Source organism: Thalassophryne amazonica, chromosome 1 (assembly GCF_902500255.1).
Source record: "Thalassophryne amazonica chromosome 1, fThaAma1.1, whole genome shotgun sequence".
Classification (NCBI taxonomy): Eukaryota; Metazoa; Chordata; class Actinopteri; order Batrachoidiformes; family Batrachoididae; genus Thalassophryne; species Thalassophryne amazonica.
In genome coordinates, this window is record NC_047103.1 from 51,374,440 (window position 1) to 51,397,355 (window position 22,916).

Consider the following 22,916-nt stretch of genomic DNA (forward strand, 5'->3'; position numbering starts at 1 on the left):
AGTTCACCCTAAGGACAGGATCCCTAGTTACAAACAGAGCAATGTAGTGTATTATATCAGATGTCTGGAAAACTGTAATGAACACTACATAGGTGAGACTAAGCAACCTTTAAACAAGAGGCTATACCAGCACTGCAGAGAGGTTGCCAGTGGACCTCAGTCTGCAGTTCATCTCCACCTGAAAGACACTAACCACACGTTTGAGGACAAGGAAGTTAAAATCTTAGTCAGAGAGAAGAAATGGTTTGAGAGAGGTGTCAAGGAAGCATTCTTTGTAAAACAGTTGAAACCCAGCCTTAACCGGGGGGTGGGTCTCAGACACGCTTTGTCCCCTGTTTACAATGGGGTACTCAGGTCAAAGCAGTTTCAGTCTTTTGTTCATGGTAATGAGTCATTCACATCTTCAGGAGAGTCGTCAAGGGAGCCATCAGGGGAGGCTTCCATCGCATCATTAGGAGAGTGCTAACTAGAGCACAATAGGTGTTAATTAGAGCTATTGTTTAGTCACTAGCCTATAGCAGTCGGCCTCTCGGTAGGAGGGATCTGGTTAGGTTAAAAACTCCAGCTTTTGTTGGCTTCTGGTTTATTTTTTCTCTACAAGAGTCAAAACAGAAGTCAGACTACCAGAGCAAGAATTTTAGCTGAGGAAGCTTCTGCGATTTGAAGCGAAACGTCCTCATGTCAAGCAACCTAGTCCAGTCGAAGATTCAAGCTTCTCTACTATGGAAACCACCTGGACAACTGAAAGCCTACACAGAAACCCTCTTAAATCATTCTAAAGTCAGTTTTAAGCAGAAACGAGGCAAAATTCCGTGACGCTTTGAAATGTCCGACGCGCAGTGAACGCACCAGCTGGCAGCTTGTTTAGTCACGGCACTCTGATCGCTTCCACTGCCTTTTATGACAATATAATGCTGAATTTTTGCGTAAATGATTGTTGTACAAAAGCTTCAGATAACTGTCGCTGAGATAGATGACTGGTGTGCAGTTTGAAGCAGAAACGAGGGGGGACTGATTTTTAGGGGGACTGTTCGGTCAGCGATACCGTGACCTTGAAGAACATCTTTGAGGGCGTGTTTGAGGACTCCATAACACAACAAGCAAAGAGCAGAGTTTTACAAACATGTTTTTAAACTTTTCATAGTCTGCTCTGAGTGTTTCTGTATGGAGCCGGCCCAGGGACATGGTGGTTAATTTTTTTGGCCCAGATTATTGCATTCCCTCGCAGTACTTTTGCACTCCATCACAATATTATTGCGTTCTCTCGCAATACCTTTTGCGTTCCCTCGCAATAACCTAATATCATATTAAAGCTCATGCCTATCAGAGCACAGTGAGTGGAGTCAGATGCGGGGAGACTGAACGCATATGCGCTCGCGCGCGCACACACACACACACACACACACACACACACACACACACACACACACACACACACACACACACACACACACAGCAGACAGCAACAGGATTCACAAGAGAATGGGATCCCGTGAGATGAGGGAGTTAGTTGCTACAACTTGCACAGCTGTAAGACTCTGTATGAAATATAGTTTATTTATACAACAGTGATAGTAAGTAGCAACACCTGTTAATGTGCCTTATGAATTTTTATGTTTTCTTTTTCCCGTCCCTTGGCTACTTAAGCTCAGGTTCCCCCTGAATAAAGCACACGGCATCTTCTAGTGCATAATATCCCTGCTGAAACAGACCGTTTTTCTTTAAAATACGCTTCAGAGTCTTCACGCACATAATCACATTGTGTCTCACAGACAAAGCCTCCTGTATATTATTGTATGTGAGCCCCAGGTTAAAGTAAAAGTTAATCAAGTTCTGGTTATCCATGATGTGCAATCCATCCAAATGATTCAACAAACCTGTGTGTCGCCCATCTAGAAATATGGATTAAAACGTTATTGCGAGGGAACGCAAAAGGTATTGCGAGGGAATGCAATAATATTGCGAGGGAACGCAAAAGTATTGCGAGGGAACTCAATAATCTGGGCCAAAAAATATATAATTAACACAGCTGCAGAACTGCAATGCATAACAACAAACACTAATGCTTCTTTCCCACAAAAATATCTCTAAAATCTCTTCCTGAGGAGGGCATAAAACCTTGCTACCCCTCAAACAGGTCGCACTTTCCACATAAATACACAAATCCTTGATTGTTCCTGCTCAGACTGCAATCCAGGGGTGAATTTAGATGGAAAGGGAGTGTTGTGGAGGGCACCTCCCCTCCACAACTGTCTAGAATCGCCCCTGTTCAAAGGTCCACTTTTGAAGATATTTTTCATACTCCTATTTATAATGATAATACACTCAACAAAAATATAAACGCAACACTTTTAGTTTTGCTCCCATTTTGTATGAGATGAACTCAAAGATCTAAAACTTTTTCCACATACACAATATCACCATTTCCCTCAAATATTGTTCACAAACCAGTCTAAATCTGTGATAGTGAGCACTTCTCCTTTGCTGAGATAATCCATCCCACCTCACAGGTGTGCCATATCATGATGCTGATTAGACACCATGATTAGTGCACAGGTGTGCCTTAGACTGTCCACAATAAAAGGCCACTCTGAAAGGTGCAGTTTTGTTTTATTGGGGAGGGGAGGGGATACCAGTTTGACCACCATTTGCCTCATGCAGTGCAACACATCTCCTTCGCATAGAGTTGATCAGGTTGTCAATTGTGGCCTGTGGAATGTGGGTCCACTCCTCTTCAATGGCTGTGCGAAGTTGCTGGATATTGTCAGGAACTGATATACGTTGCCATATACGCCGGTCCAGAGCATCCCAAACATGCTCAATGGGTGACATGTCCAGTGAGTATGTCGGCCATGCAAGAACTGGGACATTTTCAGCTTCCAAGAATTGTGTACAGATCCTTGCAACATGGGGCCATGCATTATCCTGCTGCAACAGGAGGTGATGTTCTTGGATTGGCACAACAATGGGCCTCAGAATCTCGTCACGGTATCTCTGTGCATTCAAAATGCCATCAATAAAATGCACCTGTGTTCTTCGTCCATAACAGATGCCTGCCCATACCATAACCCCACCGCCACCATGGGCCACTCGATCCACAACATTGACATCAGAAAACCGCTCACCCACACGACGCCACACACGCTGTCTGCCATCTGCCCTGAACAGTGTGAACCGGGATTCATCCGTGAAGAGAACACCTCTCCAACGTGCCAAACGCTAGCGAATGTGAGCATTTGCCCACTCAAGTCGGTTATGATGACGAACTGGAGTCAGGTCGAGACCCCTATGAGGACGACGAGCATGCACCTTTCAGAGTGGCCTTTTATTGTGGACGGTCTAAGGCACACCTGTGCACTAATCATGGTGTCTAATTAGCATCTTGATATGGCACACCTGTGAGGTGGGATGGATTATCTCAGCAAAGGAGAAGTGCTCACTATCACAGATTTAGACTGGTTTGTGAACAATATTTGAGGGAAATGGTGATATTGTGTATGTGGAAAAAGTTTTAGATCTTTGAGTTCATCTTATACAAAATGGGAGCAAAACCAAAAGTGTTGCGTTTATATTTTTGTTGAGTGTAATACTAATAATAATTTTAACAACTAAAATGTTTAAATCAGTATTTCTCTGGTCCTAAGTTTTATTTACTAAGTTTAATTGATTTACTTAAATTAACTTTTCTCCATAACTAAATTGGGATGTGAAGCAATATCTTTTTTTTTAATGTAACGTCTAAGCTCAAGCATTAATGGATCTGTTTGGGGTTCTAGCTTTAAAATCAGGTCAGTTAGGATGAGGGAAGCCAGAAATATGAAAATGATTATGGCTCTTGTGGTTAGTAATCTTATCAAACAAACATGTCAATTGTGATATCAATTTGGGTTAACGCCAAAGAAAAGGTGAAATGTGCAAAAGAAATTACAAATACAAAACACACTCAGGGTCCCTTCACACATAACACAATGTTGGGTGAAAGATGCAGAAACCGGAAGACAATCCGCGAACTAAAAACGAAATGGGGAACCGCAAAACATTTCACCTGCTGTCAGGAGAGACACACAGTCGGACAGGCGTGCACGATACCGTGGCAACGGTTTTGTGCATGCTTGTGTTCACACCCATGAACACAGTGCGAGTATGTGGAAAGTCGCGCACACAGCAATGGAGAACAAAATTGAAAAAACACAATGTAGAATACTTAATTCCTGTTATAAAGAGCGGACTTAGCCTCCGCCTAGATGTACACCAGGAAGTAATGAAATGACGTGGGTTACTGTTCTCCCTTTTATGTTTTACATGAATTACCAGATGCGCTCTCATGCCGTCTCATGAAGAGTTGGGCTCCTGTGTCATGAACACATCAGCTGGCATGTTATGACGGCGCGTAGTAATCCGCTGTTAACCACGTTGCAAATGTGATATGTGTTTTAATTATTACAGTGTGGGGAAATCTCGCAGTTACATGCGCCTAGTGGTGCCGTCCTGATGTGGCGGTCAGCTGACCGGCGATATATTTCCACATGAGGACAGCATGCCAATGTCCGCACTTCATGGTGAAGTTATGTAACGTCATATTCTACAAGGCAGTACAGGTGTTCTCCGGCTGTGACTTGTGAGCACAGATATCTGAACAGCTGCAGGTCACAGGGACACGCCCACCTTTGTCTGCCGACCTTGTCAGCTCACAGAACAGAAGGCTCACTCCCTGTTCCTTTGTTCTGTGATTTTAGATTAGGTGTGTATTATTATTATTTTTTGTCCTGCATCTGTCTGATGTCTGTGTTCTTAATTTAACACCTTGCTTGTATGGTCAGGTCCAGCTGACAGTCATTCGGCATTCAGCTGACATGCGCCGTATGTCCATAGCAAAGCGCATGAGCAAAGCGATCAGACATGAATGAGTTCATGCCTTTACCCTTATGTGTTTTATTTAATTTCCACTCTTTCTGTCTGTCATGTAAACTACAATTTAACTGGTGGAAGTGACATCAGCCTGCTCGGCCGGCTTCACACCGTGCCGCACGTTCAGACGCTGGCCGGTCCTCACGAGCACATGAGCCTCCGCTCACACATGTGCATTGCGTGTTCATCAGCTGAGTTGTAGTACACAGCGGTCAGCTGGACAACGACCGGACATTCCGGGACCCTCAGGCACAGCTGACAACGTTGGACAATTTCCACAGACAGTTGTAATGTGGTCATCTGCTCTCTACTCTCGAACCAGGATCGTGAATAGCCCCAATTTTTTTCTAAGTGTCCAGCGAGTGGTGTTGGATGTTCGTGTGTGACACCTGGAATTTGGCTGACACCTGCCGAGAGAGGGGTCGAATGGACACTCGCAGTCTTTCGGCTGCTGCTGTGCGTGAATGGTTGTGGTGACAGCTGTACGAGGCATTTGAGGTGGCTCAGATTTTTCATGAGTGACATACATTTCCTTCTTTGTGCACCAGTCGGCTTCAATCGTGTTATATGTGAAGGGAGTATAAAGTGTCTGTGTGTGTGTGGGGGGGGGGATTGGGGTGACAAAATAGTCATCAAAAAACCCTCTAGAATGCGTGTCTGGATATCAAAAGTCCAACATTTTCTGGGGGCCCCTCAAGGCCCTCAGAAAATCCCCTCAGGCAAAGGGCCACTTTCATCAAAAAATTCCCCCATTTCAGGTCTGGGGTACAGGCCTGAGATTTAAATTGGTATTGAATTAAGTAAAAGCTCTAGAAAAGCTGTCCCCTTAAAATGTGTTTGTGTGAAGTATTTAAATGATGTGTCAGTTAGTCTTTTTGTTATATGATGCTGCATTAGAAAAGAGCAGCAATGGTTATGGAGTGAAATATGATCTTGTTCAGCAGGAGAAACATTTGCTGTTTTCTTACGTGTCTCCACCTTCTTTTACCTTAAATACAATGATGCGATCGTAAAAGCGGTTCTACAAAAAGGTAGGTAGTGAACAGCTTATGATTTGGCTGTGACAAATTGCAGTCAGAAGTTTTTTTTTTTTTTTTTGCTTTAATCCTTGTGTTTCCCTATAACCCTGTAATTCTGTAATGTGGTAACTCTCATGCAACATCAAGTACTAAATGGAACAAAGTAAAAACAGTAACCAAATTTATTGAAGCCAGAATGTCATTACATTCCATTACATACATTGTAGTCTTTTGTTTCCAGTATTGAAACGCATTCTAAATGAGGCGATGACAGGGTTCAAAATGTCAGAGCACCCACGAAGAAATATCCTGTTCTTTCCAAAGAGCAGGGCCCCTTGTTACAGTCATAACTGACCAGCGCCCCAATAAATTTACATAGTTAAGGATTACGATACAGGACTCATATAATTTCAAAATGATCAGTAACAGAATGTACATCGCTAAATAACTAGTCTAAGAACAGACTATAACAGTTTGTGAGTGCATTAAGTACTTGGAAAGGGCAGCAGCTATTCAGCTTACGTATTAATTTAATATCGCGGATGTAATAAATGTATGTCAGTCATACAACTATTTACGCAGAAACAAAAAGGCATTTCTAACTGTCATTTAAAATTTGGAGAAATGAAACATCTCCTGTTAGTAATTGGTGTCACATGTACACTAAAGCCCCGGTCACAACCCACCGTGCGTTTTTTTTTCGTCGTACGTTTTCTGCGGATGCCACGGCCACTACGTTTTTGTGAAAACGTACGGAGGCAGTAGCAAGAGGAGGGAGGGAGTACGTTCAACACACGTCTCTAGGAGCGTAACGATAAAGAGAGATGATAATAAAGCAGTGTGTGTGTGTTGGGGGGGGGGGGGGGTGTCGCTTTTCTTTTTATGAGCGGGACCGGAGCGGCAGGTGTTATTCAGCGTCGGCGATGCATGAGCATGTCCAGCCTGCAGCGGTCAGTTGTACGAGTGTTTACTTGCCTCAAAAAGTTAAAGCTAGTTATCAGACTGAAGCTGTGGAGTGTCTGTGTTGCTGACGTTTGGAAATAAAGTCAAAGTTCAAGTGAGAAGCTGCGTCGTGCATGCAAGTCTGTCGGCCTCCAAATCCGTACTGCCTACGTACGGATTTGGTTAATTCAATAGTAATTGAATGAAAATGTGCTGCTTTGAATCCGTACTGAGGCAGTACTCACAACGTGCGTCATCTGCACTGCTGGTGAATCCGCAGCCTGACCGCAGCGAAAGTTCTGCATGCACTAAAACCTCTACGGCGTGTCTGCGTGTGTCTGCATGCTCCTAAATTCGTACTGAGGCAGTACTTACGACGTACGGATCTCCAAATTTAGCCCACGTTTTTGCAAGTAGACTGCACGCACGTGCAAGTACGACGGGTTGTGACCACGGCTTAAGAGATGAGTGCAGAGATTATTTGAAGTGATTAGAAAGATCACTTGCATCCTGTTTGATTGTATTTTTCTGTATAGGTCTGAGACTGGGGATGGAGCAGGACACATGGATGATGGTATCAGAGAAGGGAGAGAAGCTCTACCACCTCATGAGCAAAGGAAACCTCATTAAAGACCGGAAACGCAAGCTCAGCACCTTCCCCAAGTGCTTCCTGGGAAGGTAAGCAGCCTGTTGGTGGTTTTAAGTTGTGGATTGTCCAACTGGTGAGTGGTATTCAGTCCTTGTGGTATTATTTGTATCACTTGGGTGTGAGTTCTACAACCCCTGGCAAAAATTATGGAATCACCGGCCTTGGAGGATTCAGTTGTTTAATTTTGTAGAAAAAAAGCGGATCACAGACATGACACAAAACTAAAGTCATTTCAAATGGCAACTTTCTGGCTTTAAGAAACACTGTAAGAAGTCAGGAAAAAAATTGTGGCAGTCAGTAACGGTTACGTTTTTAGACCAAGCAGAGGGAAAAAATATGGAATCACTCAATTCTGAGAAAAAAATTATGGAATCATGAAAAACAAAAGAACGTTCCAACACATCACTAGTATTTTGTTGCACCACCTCTGGCTTTTATAACAGCTTGCAGTCTCTGAGGCATGGACTTAATGAGTGACAAACAGTACTCTTCATCAGTCTGGCTCCAACTTTCTCTGATTGCTGTTGCCAGATCAGCTTTGCAGGTTGGAGCCTTGTCATGGACCATTTTCTTCAACATCCACCAAAGATTTTCAATTGGATTAAGATCCGGACTATTTGCAGGCCATGACATTGACCCTATGTGTCTTTTTGCAAGGAATGTTTTCACAGTTTTTGCTCTGTGGCAAGAGGCATTATCATCTTGAAAAATGATTTCATCATCCCTAAACATCCTTTCAATTGATGGGATAAGAAAAGTGTCCAAAATATCAAAGTAAACTTGTGCATTTATTGATGATGTAATGACAGCCATCTCCCCAGTGCCTTTACCTGACATGCAGCCCCATATCAATGACTGTGGAACTTTACATGTTCTCTTCAGGCAGTCATCTTTACAAATCTCATTGGAACGGCACCAAACAGAAGTTCCAGCATCATCACCTTGCCCAATGCAGAGTCGAGATTCATCACTGAATATGACTTTCATTCAGTCATCCACAGTCCACGATTGCTTTTCCTTAGCCCATTGTAACCTTGTTTTTTCTGTTTAGGTGTTAATGATGGCTTTCGTTTAGCTTTTCTGTATGTAAATCCCATTTCCTTTAGGTGGTTTCTTACAGTTCGGTCACAGACGTTGACTCCAGTTTCCTCCCATTCGTTCCTCATTTGTTTTATTATTTTCGATTTTTGAGACATATTGCTTTAAGTTTTCTGTCTTGACGCTTTGATGTCGTCCTTGGTCCCCCAGTATGTTTGCCTTTAACAACCTTACCATGTTGTTTGTATTTGGTCCAGAGTTTAGACACAGCTGACTGAACAACCAACATCTTTTGCAACATTGCGTGATGATTTACCCTCTTTTTGTTATGTGTCGACGCGGGTTGAGGAGCGGACCTGCGTCTGACAGAACCCAGCGCTAAAAATAACCAGAAAGCGGTTCCAAAACAAAACAATTTATTTTTTACCCTCTTTGGTGCATAACAATGTGTACAAACTAAACAGCGTCTTTCTGGTGGAGTGACTGTTGGCACGCTCTCCAGCGCCCGTAAGGATCAAAGCCCGGCGCTCCTGGACCCACTACCACCGCCAAACACCCCCCAGGTGGACACGACAAACTGACTCTCTGTGAAGCAAAGAGGTGAGGTAAGTCAGCAGTTACAACAATATCTTTCAAAAGACACACGCTATCAGCAACACATTCAGGTCTGTATCTTTTTTAACTTTATGCAAATGAGCAGCTTCTCACAACAGGTGGAGGATCACTTATCCACACGCCACAGCAGTGAGAAGCAAGCTGCGCAACTCTCATCACAATTCAAGTACACTGTGTAACAAAACACCAAGTTACTATCAACAATTAGTCAAACACTTAATCACCTTTGCTGTGTGCTGACAGCATGTGTCCTCACCCTTCCTTGCTTCACGGGCTCGATGTGTCAAACCCAGGCGCGGTCCTCAGCGTCTCACAAACGAACATCACAAGGTCGAGTTCCCGGCAGTTCTGCTTGAATCACACATGCCTTAAATGCAGAACGCCATCCAATTATCTGCTTCAGCTGAAAGTCTTTAAGGTTGCATGTGAGCACCAGTCACAGGTGCTACACATGATGTTGATGAGGGCGAGGATTCTTCAGCCAGCACCTTCTCCACAGACAAATCAGTCTCCATGCCACCTGAAGAGCAAAGAAAAGAAAAGAACACCAAAATATCCAGCCACACCCCCCAACACACAACAGTACCCCCCCATCAACAGGAAGCCTCCCGGCGACCGAACAGACCAGGCCCGAGAACAGCACCTCCCTCCGGGGTCCACGTCAGGAAGCAGACAGCACCACGCTCCCAAGGTCCACCACAGACAGCAGGACAGGCACCGCAGCTGGAAGGCCGGCTGGAATCAACAAAAGCCCCAAAACATTCCCCAGTACAATTCAACACACAGAAAAAAAAACATAAAACCCACCCAAAACCTCCCCAGGGGACCGTCCCATCAAACCCCGGGAAGAAAAGAAAAACTCCCAAACGCAAAAACCCAACACAGCCCCACAAACACAATACAAACGTAAATGCATAAAAGAAAAATAACAAACAACCCCCCCAGAATGACCTGCAGAGCCCAACCCCCCCCAGAAGGCCTTCATCGCCAGTTCCAGGAGGAACAGCCAGAACCATAATCCCACAAAGGTCCCCAGGTGTACATGGAGCAAAACGGCGCCCCCCAGGGGACCGTACCATCAACCCCAGGAGGTACCCTCCCCACAATCCCGGAACCCCAGACCCGGTCACACTTGGCTAGTTGGCCCCAAGCCAATTCCCCCCCAGAGGACCGTCCCATCAACCCTGGAGGTGGAACCCGGAAGGAAACAGAACAAAATCAAAAATCAACCCCCGGAGGACTGCCAAAAACAACCCCGGGGGGATATAAAACGACTGTAAACCCTGTTACCCTCCCCGGCACCCCGAAAGACCCCGGGTCCTTCCCAGAGCCCCTCGGCGGCTCAACTTTGGCGAACGGCTCAAAACATTAAGCCGGAGAAGGGAACAGGAAAATACTAACCCAGATCCAACCCCAAGGCGCAGCGGAGAACCGGAAATACGTCCGGTGCCCCAACTCGACCATACCCCAGCCTCTCGGGAGGGGTGGAACTACCGAAATGGCGAACGGCAACAGATCGGCCCACCCCTCCGACTGAGGTAAGTCTCCGCTGCACCACACCCCGGCAACACCAATGACGAACGGTACAAAGGCTCACCGAGGCTGGAGTGGAACCGGGCCCTAACCAAACCAAGAAAAACGCCTCTAACACCCCCCCCCCAGGTGCAGAGGTCTTCTGAGAATGCTCAGCGTGACCAACCTGCACCACCCCACAACCCACAAGACAAACGGTCTTGGGGCAAGTGAGGTTGGGGTTAGGGATGTAGAGAAATAAAAAACAACAAAATAAAACGACCCAACAACCCAAACAGAAAATACCTAAAAACACATAAAAATTAACAATGACGTGAGCCCAGGCGGACTTCTAACCGCCTAACAGTCACTTCACCAGACAATTATAACCCCTATTTAAAGAAAACAAAACATTTACCCGTGCTAGATTTTTTTTTTTTTTTTTTTTTTTTTTTTTTTTGTGTGTGTTATGTTGCCTGTCCCAGAACACTTGGAGACACGTCACCATTATTTCTCTTGACGCTTACATGTCGGGGCAATACAGTAATCTCTGCTCGTCCGAGCTGCATGGGCTCGTCAACAGGAGGAGCCAGAGGTCCCGTCGGAGGAGCTTCAGTGGGGCGAAGAAGAGGCGGCCCAGATTTGTGTCGGGAAAAGCCCCGAGACGAAAAAACCCGCTCTGATGGCCGCCCTCTCTCGCGTCCACGCTCCTTCATCCGATCGTCTAGACGAATCACCAACGATATTAGCTCATCTAAATCGCCTGGCTCGTCACGGACTGCCGGCTTGTCCTTCAATGACTCATTTAACCCTTCCACAAACATTCCTCGTAAAGCTGCGGCGCTCCAACCTGACTGAGTAGAAACCAGAGAACATTGCATCACCACACAAGGCTCCGGACGACAAACAATCGGTTCGGACGCCGAATCTCTGGGTGACGGAGTTATCTGCACTAGTATCGATGGTGCCGCAGCTGGAGCAGCAGGAAGTGGAACGGCTTGCGTTGCAAGCTCCGTAACACGGTCGTGTGTTTGTTTAATTTGGTTTGCGAGATGCTGTAATTGCTCCCATTTTTTCTCCAAGTGTTCTTGAACTTTTTCGGCAAAAGGAACCGCCTCTGCCACTGGGTCCATTATGGAATGGCCGGGAACTACTGTTATGTGTCGACGCGGGTTGAGGAGCGGACCTGCGTCTGACAGAACCCAGCGCTAAAAATAACCAGAAAGCGGTTCCAAAACAAAACAATTTATTTTTTACCCTCTTTGGTGCATAACAATGTGTACAAACTAAACAGCGTCTTTCTGGTGGAGTGACTGTTGGCACGCTCTCCAGCGCCCGTAAGGATCAAAGCCCGGCGCTCCTGGACCCACTACCACGCCAAACACCCCCCAGGTGGACACGACAAACTGACTCTCTGTGAAGCAAAGAAGAGGTGAGGTAAGTCAGCAGTTACAACAATATCTTTCAAAAGACACACGCTATCAGCAACACATTCAGGTCTGTATCTTTTTTAACTTTATGCAAATGAGCAGCTTCTCACAACAGGTGGAGGATCACTTATCCGCACGCCACAGCAGTGAGAAGCAAGCTGCGCAACTCTCATCACAATTCAAGTACACTGTGTAACAAAACACCAAGTTACTATCAACAATTAGTCAAACACTTAATCACCTTTGCTGTGTGCTGACAGCATGTGTCCTCACCCTTCCTTGCTTCACGGGCTCGATGTGTCAAACCCAGGCGCGGTCCTCAGCGTCTCACAAACGAACATCACAAGGTCGAGTTCCCGGCAGTTCTGCTTGAATCACACATGCCTTAAATGCAGAACGCCATCCAATTATCTGCTTCAGCTGAAAGTCTTTAAGGTTGCATGTGAGCACCAGTCACAGGTGCTACACATGATGTTGATGAGGGTGAGGATTCTTCAGCCAGCACCTTCTCCACAGACAAATCAGTCTCCATGCCACCTGAAGAGCAAAGAAAAGAAAAGAACACCAAAATATCCAGCCACACCCCCCAAAACACAACACTTTTAAGAGTTTGATAATCCTCTCCTTTGTTTCAATTGACATCTCTCGTGTTGGAGCCATGATTCATGTCAGTCCACTTGGTGCAACAGCTCTCCAAGGTGTGATCACTCCTTTTTAGGTGCAGACTAACGAGCAGATCTGATTTGATGCAGGTGTTAGTTTTGGGAATGAAACTTTACAGGGTGATTCCACAATTTTTTCCTCAGAATTGAGTGAGTCCATATTTTTTCCCTCTGGTCTAAAAAAGTAACTGTTACTGACTGCCACAATTATTTTTCCTGATTTCTTACAGTGTTTCTTAAAGCCAGAAAGTTGGCATTTGAAATTACTTTAGTTTTGTGTCATGTCTGTGATCTGCTTTTTTTTACAAAATTAAACAACTGAATGAACATCCTCCGAGGCCGGTGATTCCATAATTATTGCCAGGGGTTGTATAATTATGAGGCGGTGCATCACTATGAATGGTTGTGTTATGTGCTTGAGTGAAATGTGGTGGCAGGTCTCTCATGTGACCTATATAGTCACTACACTGAGGGCACAAATGGCTAGAGAGACAGATTGAAGGGCACAACTTTATTACTTCTCGGGCTACACAAAATCTAGCCAGAGGCAAAATATTTTATTCTGCAGTATCCATCTGTCAGTCCTTTGCTCCATTAACTTTAACTGTCTTAACCTATTTTGATAATTTAGAAGACTGTTTTTGAACTTTCTGGTGTTGAAAGTTCCAAGAAACTGTGGCATTGTATCTATTTTAAATAGTTCCAATGAGCAGAATTAGGCTTTATCTACCTGTTACAGCGATACGAGTAAAATAAGCATAGAACACGTCACCATTTTTCTCAGTAACTATATTTCTAAAGGTCCTATTGATATGACATTTTCACCAGATGTTGGTAATAACCCAAATGTTCCATAAATGCAAAGAAACCAAAACAAGTACAGAAATGAAGTTATGTGTAATAAAATGGAATGACAAGGGGAAAAAATATTGAACATGCTTAATGAAATTGATTTAATGCTTCATGCAAAAGCCTGTGTGGAGAAACTATTAACATCCATTGCTCAGGTGTGATTTTTGTCCGTTCTTTCACACAAACAGCCTTTAAATCTTGAAGGTATCCTCATCATCCATTTTTCCATTGATCCTTCATTCCATTATATGAAGTTTTCCAGTGCCTTATGCTGAAAAACAGCCCCACACCATGATGTTCCCACCTTCAAAGATCACATCATGTTTTTAGGCTGCTGTGCAGTGCCATTTATGGTGTGTATTATGTCATCCAAAGAGTTTGATTTGGTCTCATCTGATCAGACTATATTGTCCCAGTATTTCAGGCTTGTCTAAATGTTGTGCAGTAAACTTTAAATGAGCTTCAACATGCTTTTTCTTCAGCAGTCTTGCGTCGTCCTTGGCTCTTGGACACCTCTTTTGATAATTTTTTTCAGCCCTTTGTCAAAAATCATGCGAGGAGCACCTGGTCGTGGCTGGTTTATGGTGAAATGATGTTCTTTCCACTTTCAGATTATGGCCCCACATTGCAACAATTTTTGCAACAATAAGGTTGTGAAGATCTTAAGAGAGTGTGTTGCCTTAACCATCATGAGATATTTCTTGTGTTACACCTTGGTTATGAGACACCTCCTTTTTTATAGGCCATCATTTGGGACTGAACTAGCTGATATTAATTTGCACTTACAAGGGGCAGGACTGCTTTCTAATTACTGATAGATTTCAGCTGGTGTCTTGACTTTCCATGCCTTACACCTCCCTTTCTTCATGTGTTCAATACTTTTTCCTGTGTCATTTCACATGATTACACATAATTTATGGACATCTATGGCTTGATTTTGTTGTATGTCTGGATTACTTGAGTTGTTATCGTCATCTGGTGAAAATTTCATGTCAATAGCACCTTTAGAAATGTATTTGCTGAGAAAAATGATGACGTGCTCAATATCTTACCCCGCTCTGTATGGTTGGGATTTCACATTAAGCATCCCCCTAATTCTGTATCTGTGCATGTAAAAACACCCCTGCTGTAAGCAAATTTTAGAGCCCTATCTTGAAGATGGATGCAAAAAGGAATTGCTCAAAGAGCACAAATCTGGGGCAAATTTTGGGCATGTCCAAGTTCACATGGCGATTTAAGCACACAGAAATATCAGCGCCAAGATGAACACTGGGTGCAAAGGTGTAGGATTTACCATGTTAATGAAGTATGGGTGTGTTATAGTCTGAACAAAATATCAATCAATCATAGTGGCGCCTGTCCTTCTCTATAAACCTGCCTGCACCTGTCACACAAAGCTGTAGTAATGAGAAAGCAGGCAAGTGAAAATATTTTTGGTTATTGGACTGGTGCCAACCTATCACAGTACTGAGTGGACAATGGCCACAAGAGCTCCCTGAGGTGAAGCAGTGTGCAGGAATTGACATTAAGCTTTTTAGTGTACTTGTCCATAGGACAAGTAACCCTAGCAGTTTACTTGTCCTATAGGAAAAACTGGCTGTCCGGTTAACCCGTGACTGAGATTCAAATTAAATATTCATCACATGTACTTTGCTCTGAATTGTCACTTAATAAAAACCTGTCATACTTCTTTTGTTTGTAAGTACTTTAACTATAATATTCCAACATAAGAATTGCAGCTGAAATAGAAAAATCATTACATTTCAACCTTTTCTGGGACTGAGATTCAGATTAAATATTTATCACATCTACTTTGCTGTGACATATCACTTCATGAAAAAGTTAATACTGTCACTCTCCTGTGTAGGTGGTAAAATTCAATTTCCAAAAAATAAATTTTATTGCATGCATAGCCTCTAGCCTTTTAATCTGTTAACCAAGACATAACTCATAATGTATCTCTCCTGCAACTGTTCATAATTGGGGAAAAAATTAAAATAATTGGTAAATACTGATATGCATCTACTTCTCTCCTGTGTGTTTTCTGAATTCATCACTGTTCAGTGCATAATCATTTGCCAGTATGTATTTTATAAAGCAAATCAAATTCTTTTATTTCAACATTTACAAATTATTTACTGGTCCGCAATTGAAGGGAAATCCCAACAGATATGGCAGTATATTGTGTTGTCCTCTTCCTTGTGCCCCAGCCATGGATAATCCTGTGTCCAACTACTCACAAACTTCCTCTCTCTTTCTTTCTCTTCATACCTCTTCTTTGAAGCTTCTACACTTGCAGGGATTGATGCTTTGCGTTTGACTGGTGCTTTCCCTGGTATCTGGCTTGGTTTCAGAGGTTTTAGAAAAGACATTCTGTTCAATATATTCTTCAAAAGGCGTGTTAATCAATGCGATGTTTGTTATCTAATGTTTCCCACCACAACATCTCACAAGAAGATGCTACGAACTAGAGGGTGACACGGGAGTAGATTTTCACTCCTGTCCCATCCCACTCCCACAGAAAAAATCCTGTCCCATCCCATTCCCGGGCCAGAGTAAAAAAAAAAAAAAAAAATTCCTGTCCCGTCTCACTCCTGGTAAAATGACTCCCACTCCCAACCCGCTCCCATTCAGAATGACTCCCGCTCCTGTACCGCTCCCATTTATTCCTTCTTTTAGTTTTTAGGCTTTAGTGTTCTGCAGTTTTATTTCAGAAGATGTGGCAACAGAAACAGTTCATCTGTGGTAATACAGGGAGGCACTTAATGCCTTAATCCAAATAAAACAAAACAAACAAACTTCACTAAAAGACACAAAACATAAATAATGCATGGCCTGTGGTCTTATAGTTTTTCACAATGTGGTGGTGATGGACACGTAATGATCCTGACATTTACTTTGTCTTCTATTTCTGTAACTGCAGACTGTATGAAACCAACATATTTCATGTTTTGTGAGGTTAGCTTTATTTTTATTTTATTTTATTTTATTTTTGTTAATATATATCCATTCCTGCCTGCAGCATTTTCCAAGAGAAAAAGTTTGGGACAGGGCAGTTTATTGTTAATGGAAGAATTAGTAAATAATATTTACAGCCAGTTTTCTTGGGAAATGTCAGAGGATGAATACATGAACATTTCCAACTCACTGAATATTTCTTTGACTTTATTTGCATCAGTCATTCAGAAATACAAACAGTGTGGTACTTTATGGTAGATCTGTGTCAGGTAGGCAGTTCTCAAAAACTAAATGTCCATGCAGGAAGAAGACAAGTGAGAGAAGCCACCAAGACACAACTTTGGAAGAATGTTTGGCTTCTGTGGGTGTGAGTGGAAAAACTGGCAATATATTTTTATTTTATCTTCATTTTACATATAGTTCCTACATTTTTTATTTGTGGTTATTTCTGTTCCATTTCTGAAAATAAAGAACTGCTATAAGGAAAAGTGTTAACATTTTATTGTTTTTTCAAACTTTGTAGTAGAACAAACACAAAAACCAAACTCTTATAAAGAAGGAAAAAATACACAAACATGCAGGAAAAACTGAACAATGCAGACTGATTTGACTTGTGATTTTGGAAAATAATAAGCAGTAACTTACTTTGAAATAAATGAAACTACAGCCTAATAATTTTGAAAGATAAAAATCAGCAGCTTGTATTTTTATGCTGACTAGAGTTCATTTCCTCTTTAATTCTCCTCCTCAGTCACGTTTTGTGCTTGAACATTAAACAACTACATTAAGCCCTCTAAAATAAATATATGTGGAAAATAACAGCCTGTTAAAGTTCAGAGTTCTCAGCTGCTTTATGTGATTTCTGCTTTTGAAGATCACTGCAGAGTTTCTCCACATCAGTTTTTTTAATAACACGTGTGTGTGATTTTTATTCTGTTCATTCATATATTCTCATTTGCCCAATTTATTTCATCTCATAATTTCAGTATAACTGTCACTGACGCGCACACGGTGTGAACAGAACGCACCATCAGAACAGTGCAGAGAGAAATAAAGGCAGCGCCACAGTTTAGTTTGTGTTTTTCACTCTGTGCTCAGCACGCGCCTCCCCCGTCCCCCCCTCTCCTCTCCTTCCCCGTAGCCAGCCGACTCACGCACGCACAGTATGCACACACACACACACACACACACACACACACACACACACACACACACACACACACACACACACACACACACACACACACACACACACACACAGACGGCTGCAGCGATCGGACCCAGTCTTAATTTTAGATGGCTTTAAGTAAAGCTGCCTGCTATTTTTTCGGCGTCTTTTTCAAAAATTGACCGCTCAAATGACAGCAGGACGGCTCGCTGCCTAAAACCTTGGTTCCCGCTCCCGTCTGCTCCCATGGATTTTTAATCCCGTACCGTCCCAATCACGTGATAAATAGCAAAGTTGACTCCCATCCCGTGGGAATCCCACGGGAATCCCGTGATCCGTGGGATTCCCAAAAAATGTCAGCCTCTACTACGAACACACACTCCATACAGTGGTCTCGCGCACACATTATCATGTTTTCCGATTGTCCGCTGCGTGGAGAGTGGCGGGAAAAACCGAAGACACTTTCTCGCCAGGTGCGAGACAAGACGTGATGTGAATAAGAAAACAAAAGGCGGCAGTCAGATATTTTGGTTCCGAGTGATGAAAATAAAGAATGTGAACGTTTTAAACCAAAAATATGCCACTTGTCTGGTCGGACAACAATTTAGAGCTATTGCTTGTCCAATCACATTTTACACTTCTTCCGGACAATCGGACAAGCGTTATTGTCAATGCCTGGTGTGGCAACAAGGTTTTGTATTTTTCTACAACTTTTTGCTTTTTTTTAATGGTTATTTTCAGTATTTTTTAATGGTTATTTTCAGTATCTGTTGGTGCATGAGTGTGTCGAGAGGAGGGGTTGTTGGTGGTGGTTGAGACAGCAAATTCACTTCACTTTACAACCACAGACCTCAGGTGTGTGGATGGTGAGACCACCGTCACACATAGTACAAATGTGCATGAACCAGGCTGGCTGAGGTCGAAATGGCAAAAATGGAAATAATCAAGACGCAGTCAGGAGAGACAGACAGTCGAACAGCCACGTACGACTGCTACAATGCCATGTAGAATGTGGGCAAATCCAGTCCGGACTGAGTTGTGCACGGCCGCAGCCCAAACATTGTTGGATAACAGTACAGAGACACAGTGCTGTCAGACTGCACCAGAATCATAAATAAAGCACTCAGACTACCGGACGATTGCGCTCAAGTACTGTCACTCACCCACTCAATCACTGATTCACTTGTCCACTCTCTCCCTTGCGCGCACTGACCTGTGAGCAGGACATTGCACCGGCAGGATGGACATGTATCTGTCCCACACATGATGAACTGTCAGCACTGTGCTCACGGACACAGCACATTGATGGCGATGTGATGAGCGCACAGCATACACAGAGGGGCTGTCCGCCGCGCTGTCCGGCCGGATCATCGGAGCGCAGCGCGTTGCGGGACAGTGCCTGACATAGATTATTTTATACCTTGGTGGATGAAGCATTTTTGAGCCGATGTTGTCAGCACATGGCGCAGGGGGGTGAGAGGGACGTCACTACAGGCTGCAGCCCCTAGCCATTGTCCGCCCTGCGCTGTGACACACACCTGGGGCCATACCGGAGGTAAGTTTATATGTATATTTATGGTGTCACAGGCTGGCAAAACAGTTCCACCGTCATTCCTCCATCAGAGTTTGATGGTGAACATGTTATAATATGTGTATTACAGGGGTGACATCCTGTTCAGCTGTGTTGCGGTCGCGGCATTGAGCTTCTGGCGTGCACAATGACATACTGACTCGCAGTGACAGATGGCGCTTTCGGTTTGATTGCGCAATGTTCATGTCCAGTTCACATGACATGACATAGACTACCGTTTGATGGGTGTCCAACCTGGACTGGGCAATGAGTATTTTGGACATGGGTAAAACAGTTGAGGTAGCCACGTGAATGGTCTCAGCCATGTTGACTGCTCTGAGACAGCTGTCTGATGTTTTCAGACTGCATCTCGACACTTTTCATTTGTGGGTCGATTCTTCATTCGGACGCCTTTCGGCCTCATTCATGCTGTGTGTGACGTGGGTCTAAGCAGTGAGGTGCAACAAGTTTGCATCAATATTGTCATATTATTTATGTTACTAGAATGCATTGATTTGTGTATTGGTGAGAGAGAGAATCACTTGTAAAGTGTGACATTTTTGTTCGTCCTTCCGCTTTCTTTTTGGCTTTCTTCATAATAACCCACTGTTGGCAACTGGTGACGATTTGTGCAGGTAAGCAGGGTGTCTATGTTCTGAACTCTCTCATGCCAGGTATGTCTGAGTATTATGCATTTTATACAACATTGTACTTCAGATGTGTATTTTGTTGGTCTCAGTACAAGTGCTTTCTGGTGATTGGTGACTGTTTTGAGTATATTAAAGTATTACAAGTGTTATCGTCATGGTTACACATTGGTTTGAAGTTGGACAGAATATGAAAGACTACAAAATGCTTTGCCGTGTGTGGTAATAAACTGTTTTGTAAACTTACAACACTGTGACAGACTGTAATACAGAGTTGTCTTATGATATAATTTAATTTTGAATTCAAATTAAATTGTTATTATTGTTTTCATGAGGCCCGTCCTGTGGCTTTTTATGTTGCGTTAATTCAGCCAAATACAAAAAACTGCAAAGCCCCTGAAGCTGTTTTGGTCATTGGAATGTGTGCTATGTATATCTGCTGTCTCAGTCATGGGAAAATTCAGTCCATGGATCTTATTTAAGGATTATTGTTGTTGTGTCTGGTGATGGATCAGCTATTCAGTGCCCGTCATAAGTCTCAGGGAGATATCCCTGTGCAGCTCAGCTGACCACCAAATTTCTTCCTCGCCTTGTTAGATTATGATAAGGTCTCTGCAGAGAATTCCATGGGTTTATTACTGTGGAGTGCCCAGTACGTCAGAGGGGAGCTGTGTGAGTGTGTCTTGACATTTTATCCTTCTCACAGTGACATGCACACCTTCAATTTTGAAGTTATGACCACACCTTCCATTTTTATGTTTAATGAGTCTAACCTTTTACATCTTTTCCACATTTGCTGCTATATAAAAAGGCTGGTGCCCCAAACCTTATTTGATAGCTATTTTATGTTAACTAGGTAATAGTACCCGTGAGCATGAAGAGAGTAAGTACTCTAACAGTCTGGCAATTAACCTCAATGATCCTGCACTTCAGCCAAATGATTGACCTCTGGCTGATCTTTCTTAGGCAGTTCTGGAATCCACCTAATTGTGTGCCAGATCCCTCGACATTTACCAAATTTAATTATTTAAGGGCAGTTTTGGGGGCAACCATCACTGACATTCCAAGTTTGGTAGACATCAAAAAGATCTGGGAGGAATAGGCCAACAGACAGGCAAACATCACCTTGGTTCCACTGATTGATCTTTGGCGAATTTGACTAGCCCGTTAATTTTAGAACCCACCTCAATGTGTGTGCAAAGATTGGAGCAAATTGGAGTGGAAAACATAAAATATAACCTTTGACCCAATTATCTCATAGACTACCAGTTATTTGATAAATTTGACCTTGTCTGGGAAATTCCTACAACTGTGTGCCAGGTTTGGTGGACATATAAGTGAAATATCAAAATATTGAACTCTGACTCCAAAGAACCTGACCATCTGGGGTTAACCTTCATTCACGTCAACTTTGGTGGAGATCAGCATAGGACCAGAGAGGAGCAGGGAAACAAACATTGCTCACATTATCATGTGACGTGTACCTTTATTTTCCCACATCCATGTTATACTGTATATTTATCTTTTAAGATAGAAATAAATGAGTCACAAAAGATGTTGTGCACTTGCACTGAAAACCCTATATCCTCTTGTAATATTTTGTTCTGAAATAGATGTGGCTCCATGCTTCTCCCTACTCTTATCCTGGTATGGTATATCCATCAGTATTTTCTTACATGTCCTAAGTTGTTTAACAAAGCTTGTCGATTTCCATTGTGTTGACATTGTAATGTAGAAAGAACATGAAAAGCGACATTGTAGTTCTGTGACACAACATAATAGATTTTGGATAAGTACGAGGTCTGTTACAAAACTATCTGACCTTTTTATTTTTTTAAAAAACTATATGGATTTGAATCGTGTGCTTGCATCAGCCAAGATTGAACCTTCATGCGCGTGCGTGAGTTTTTTCACACCTGTCGGTTGCGTCATTCGCCTGTGGGCAGGCTTTGAGTGAGCACTGGTCCACCTCCCTCGTCGGATTTTTATTGTCAGGGAAATGGCTGAGCGATTGGAGCAGTGCGGAATCAAATTTTTCCAGAAACTGTGAGAGACAGCCAGGTGGAAACCATTCGGAAGATTCAGACGGCTTTCGGTGAGGATACTCTGGACGTCACACAGATTAAGGAGCGCTACAACCGGATTAAAGACGGCCCACAGCGGCGGAGGGCGCGCCGCGCTCCGAACGGCCATCGACAGGCTGAAATAACCAGATAATTTCCAAAGTGAAGGCTGTGTTGATCCGGGACGTCGTCTGACTACCAGAGAAATTGCAGAAGAGTTGGACATCAGCACTTTTGCGGCACATTCCACTGTTACAGGAGATTTTGTAATGAAAGACGTGCGGAGGAATTTGCACGTCGGGACGGAGCCGCAACAAAAAGCACCTCCATGTTGGAAGTCTCACAGGACAAGTTGTGACATGCCCAGCTGTTACACAATTTCTCGGATACTCACTCGACTGAAAAGCCAACGAAAGCCGTCTGAATCTTCCGAATGGTTTCCGACATGGACGTGCTTTTTGTTCTGCGCCATTGCAGAGATAATAAATAAATAAATAAATAAGGAAATGCGGTAGAATAGAATATGTGTATATATATATATATATATATATATATATATGTGTGTATATATATATATATATATATATATATATATATATATATATACACACACACATAAATATTGAAATATTTTGAATTGCTGTCTGTAATACTCTTCTTTTTTCTATTAGTTAAAACATCCATTTCTCATCTAATGATTGTGTTCCAAGAATCCTCTGAAAAGTGATTAAAAACTGTAATAATCTGTCCTGTCCCAACTTCTGAATGAATGTCATTCTTTTAAAAGTCTTGTGTTTCCTACAGATTCTTGTTGGCTTTTTGTATTAAAATCTGTCACCTTCTTGTCTGGCATCACGGTGGCTTAGTGGTTAACACTGTTGTC

General features: G+C 43.0%; 1 protein-coding gene across 1 annotated transcript in view; it reads left to right on the forward strand.

Moving 5' to 3' along the window:
* Window positions 1–22,916, forward strand: part of prex2 (phosphatidylinositol-3,4,5-trisphosphate-dependent Rac exchange factor 2) — a 432,315-nt gene that overhangs the window by 126,537 nt on the left and 282,862 nt on the right. The window contains exon 10 of the mRNA XM_034169827.1: window positions 7,406–7,547. Coding sequence (XP_034025718.1) covers window positions 7,406–7,547 — 142 coding nt within the window. The remainder of the gene's footprint in view (window positions 1–7,405; window positions 7,548–22,916) is intronic.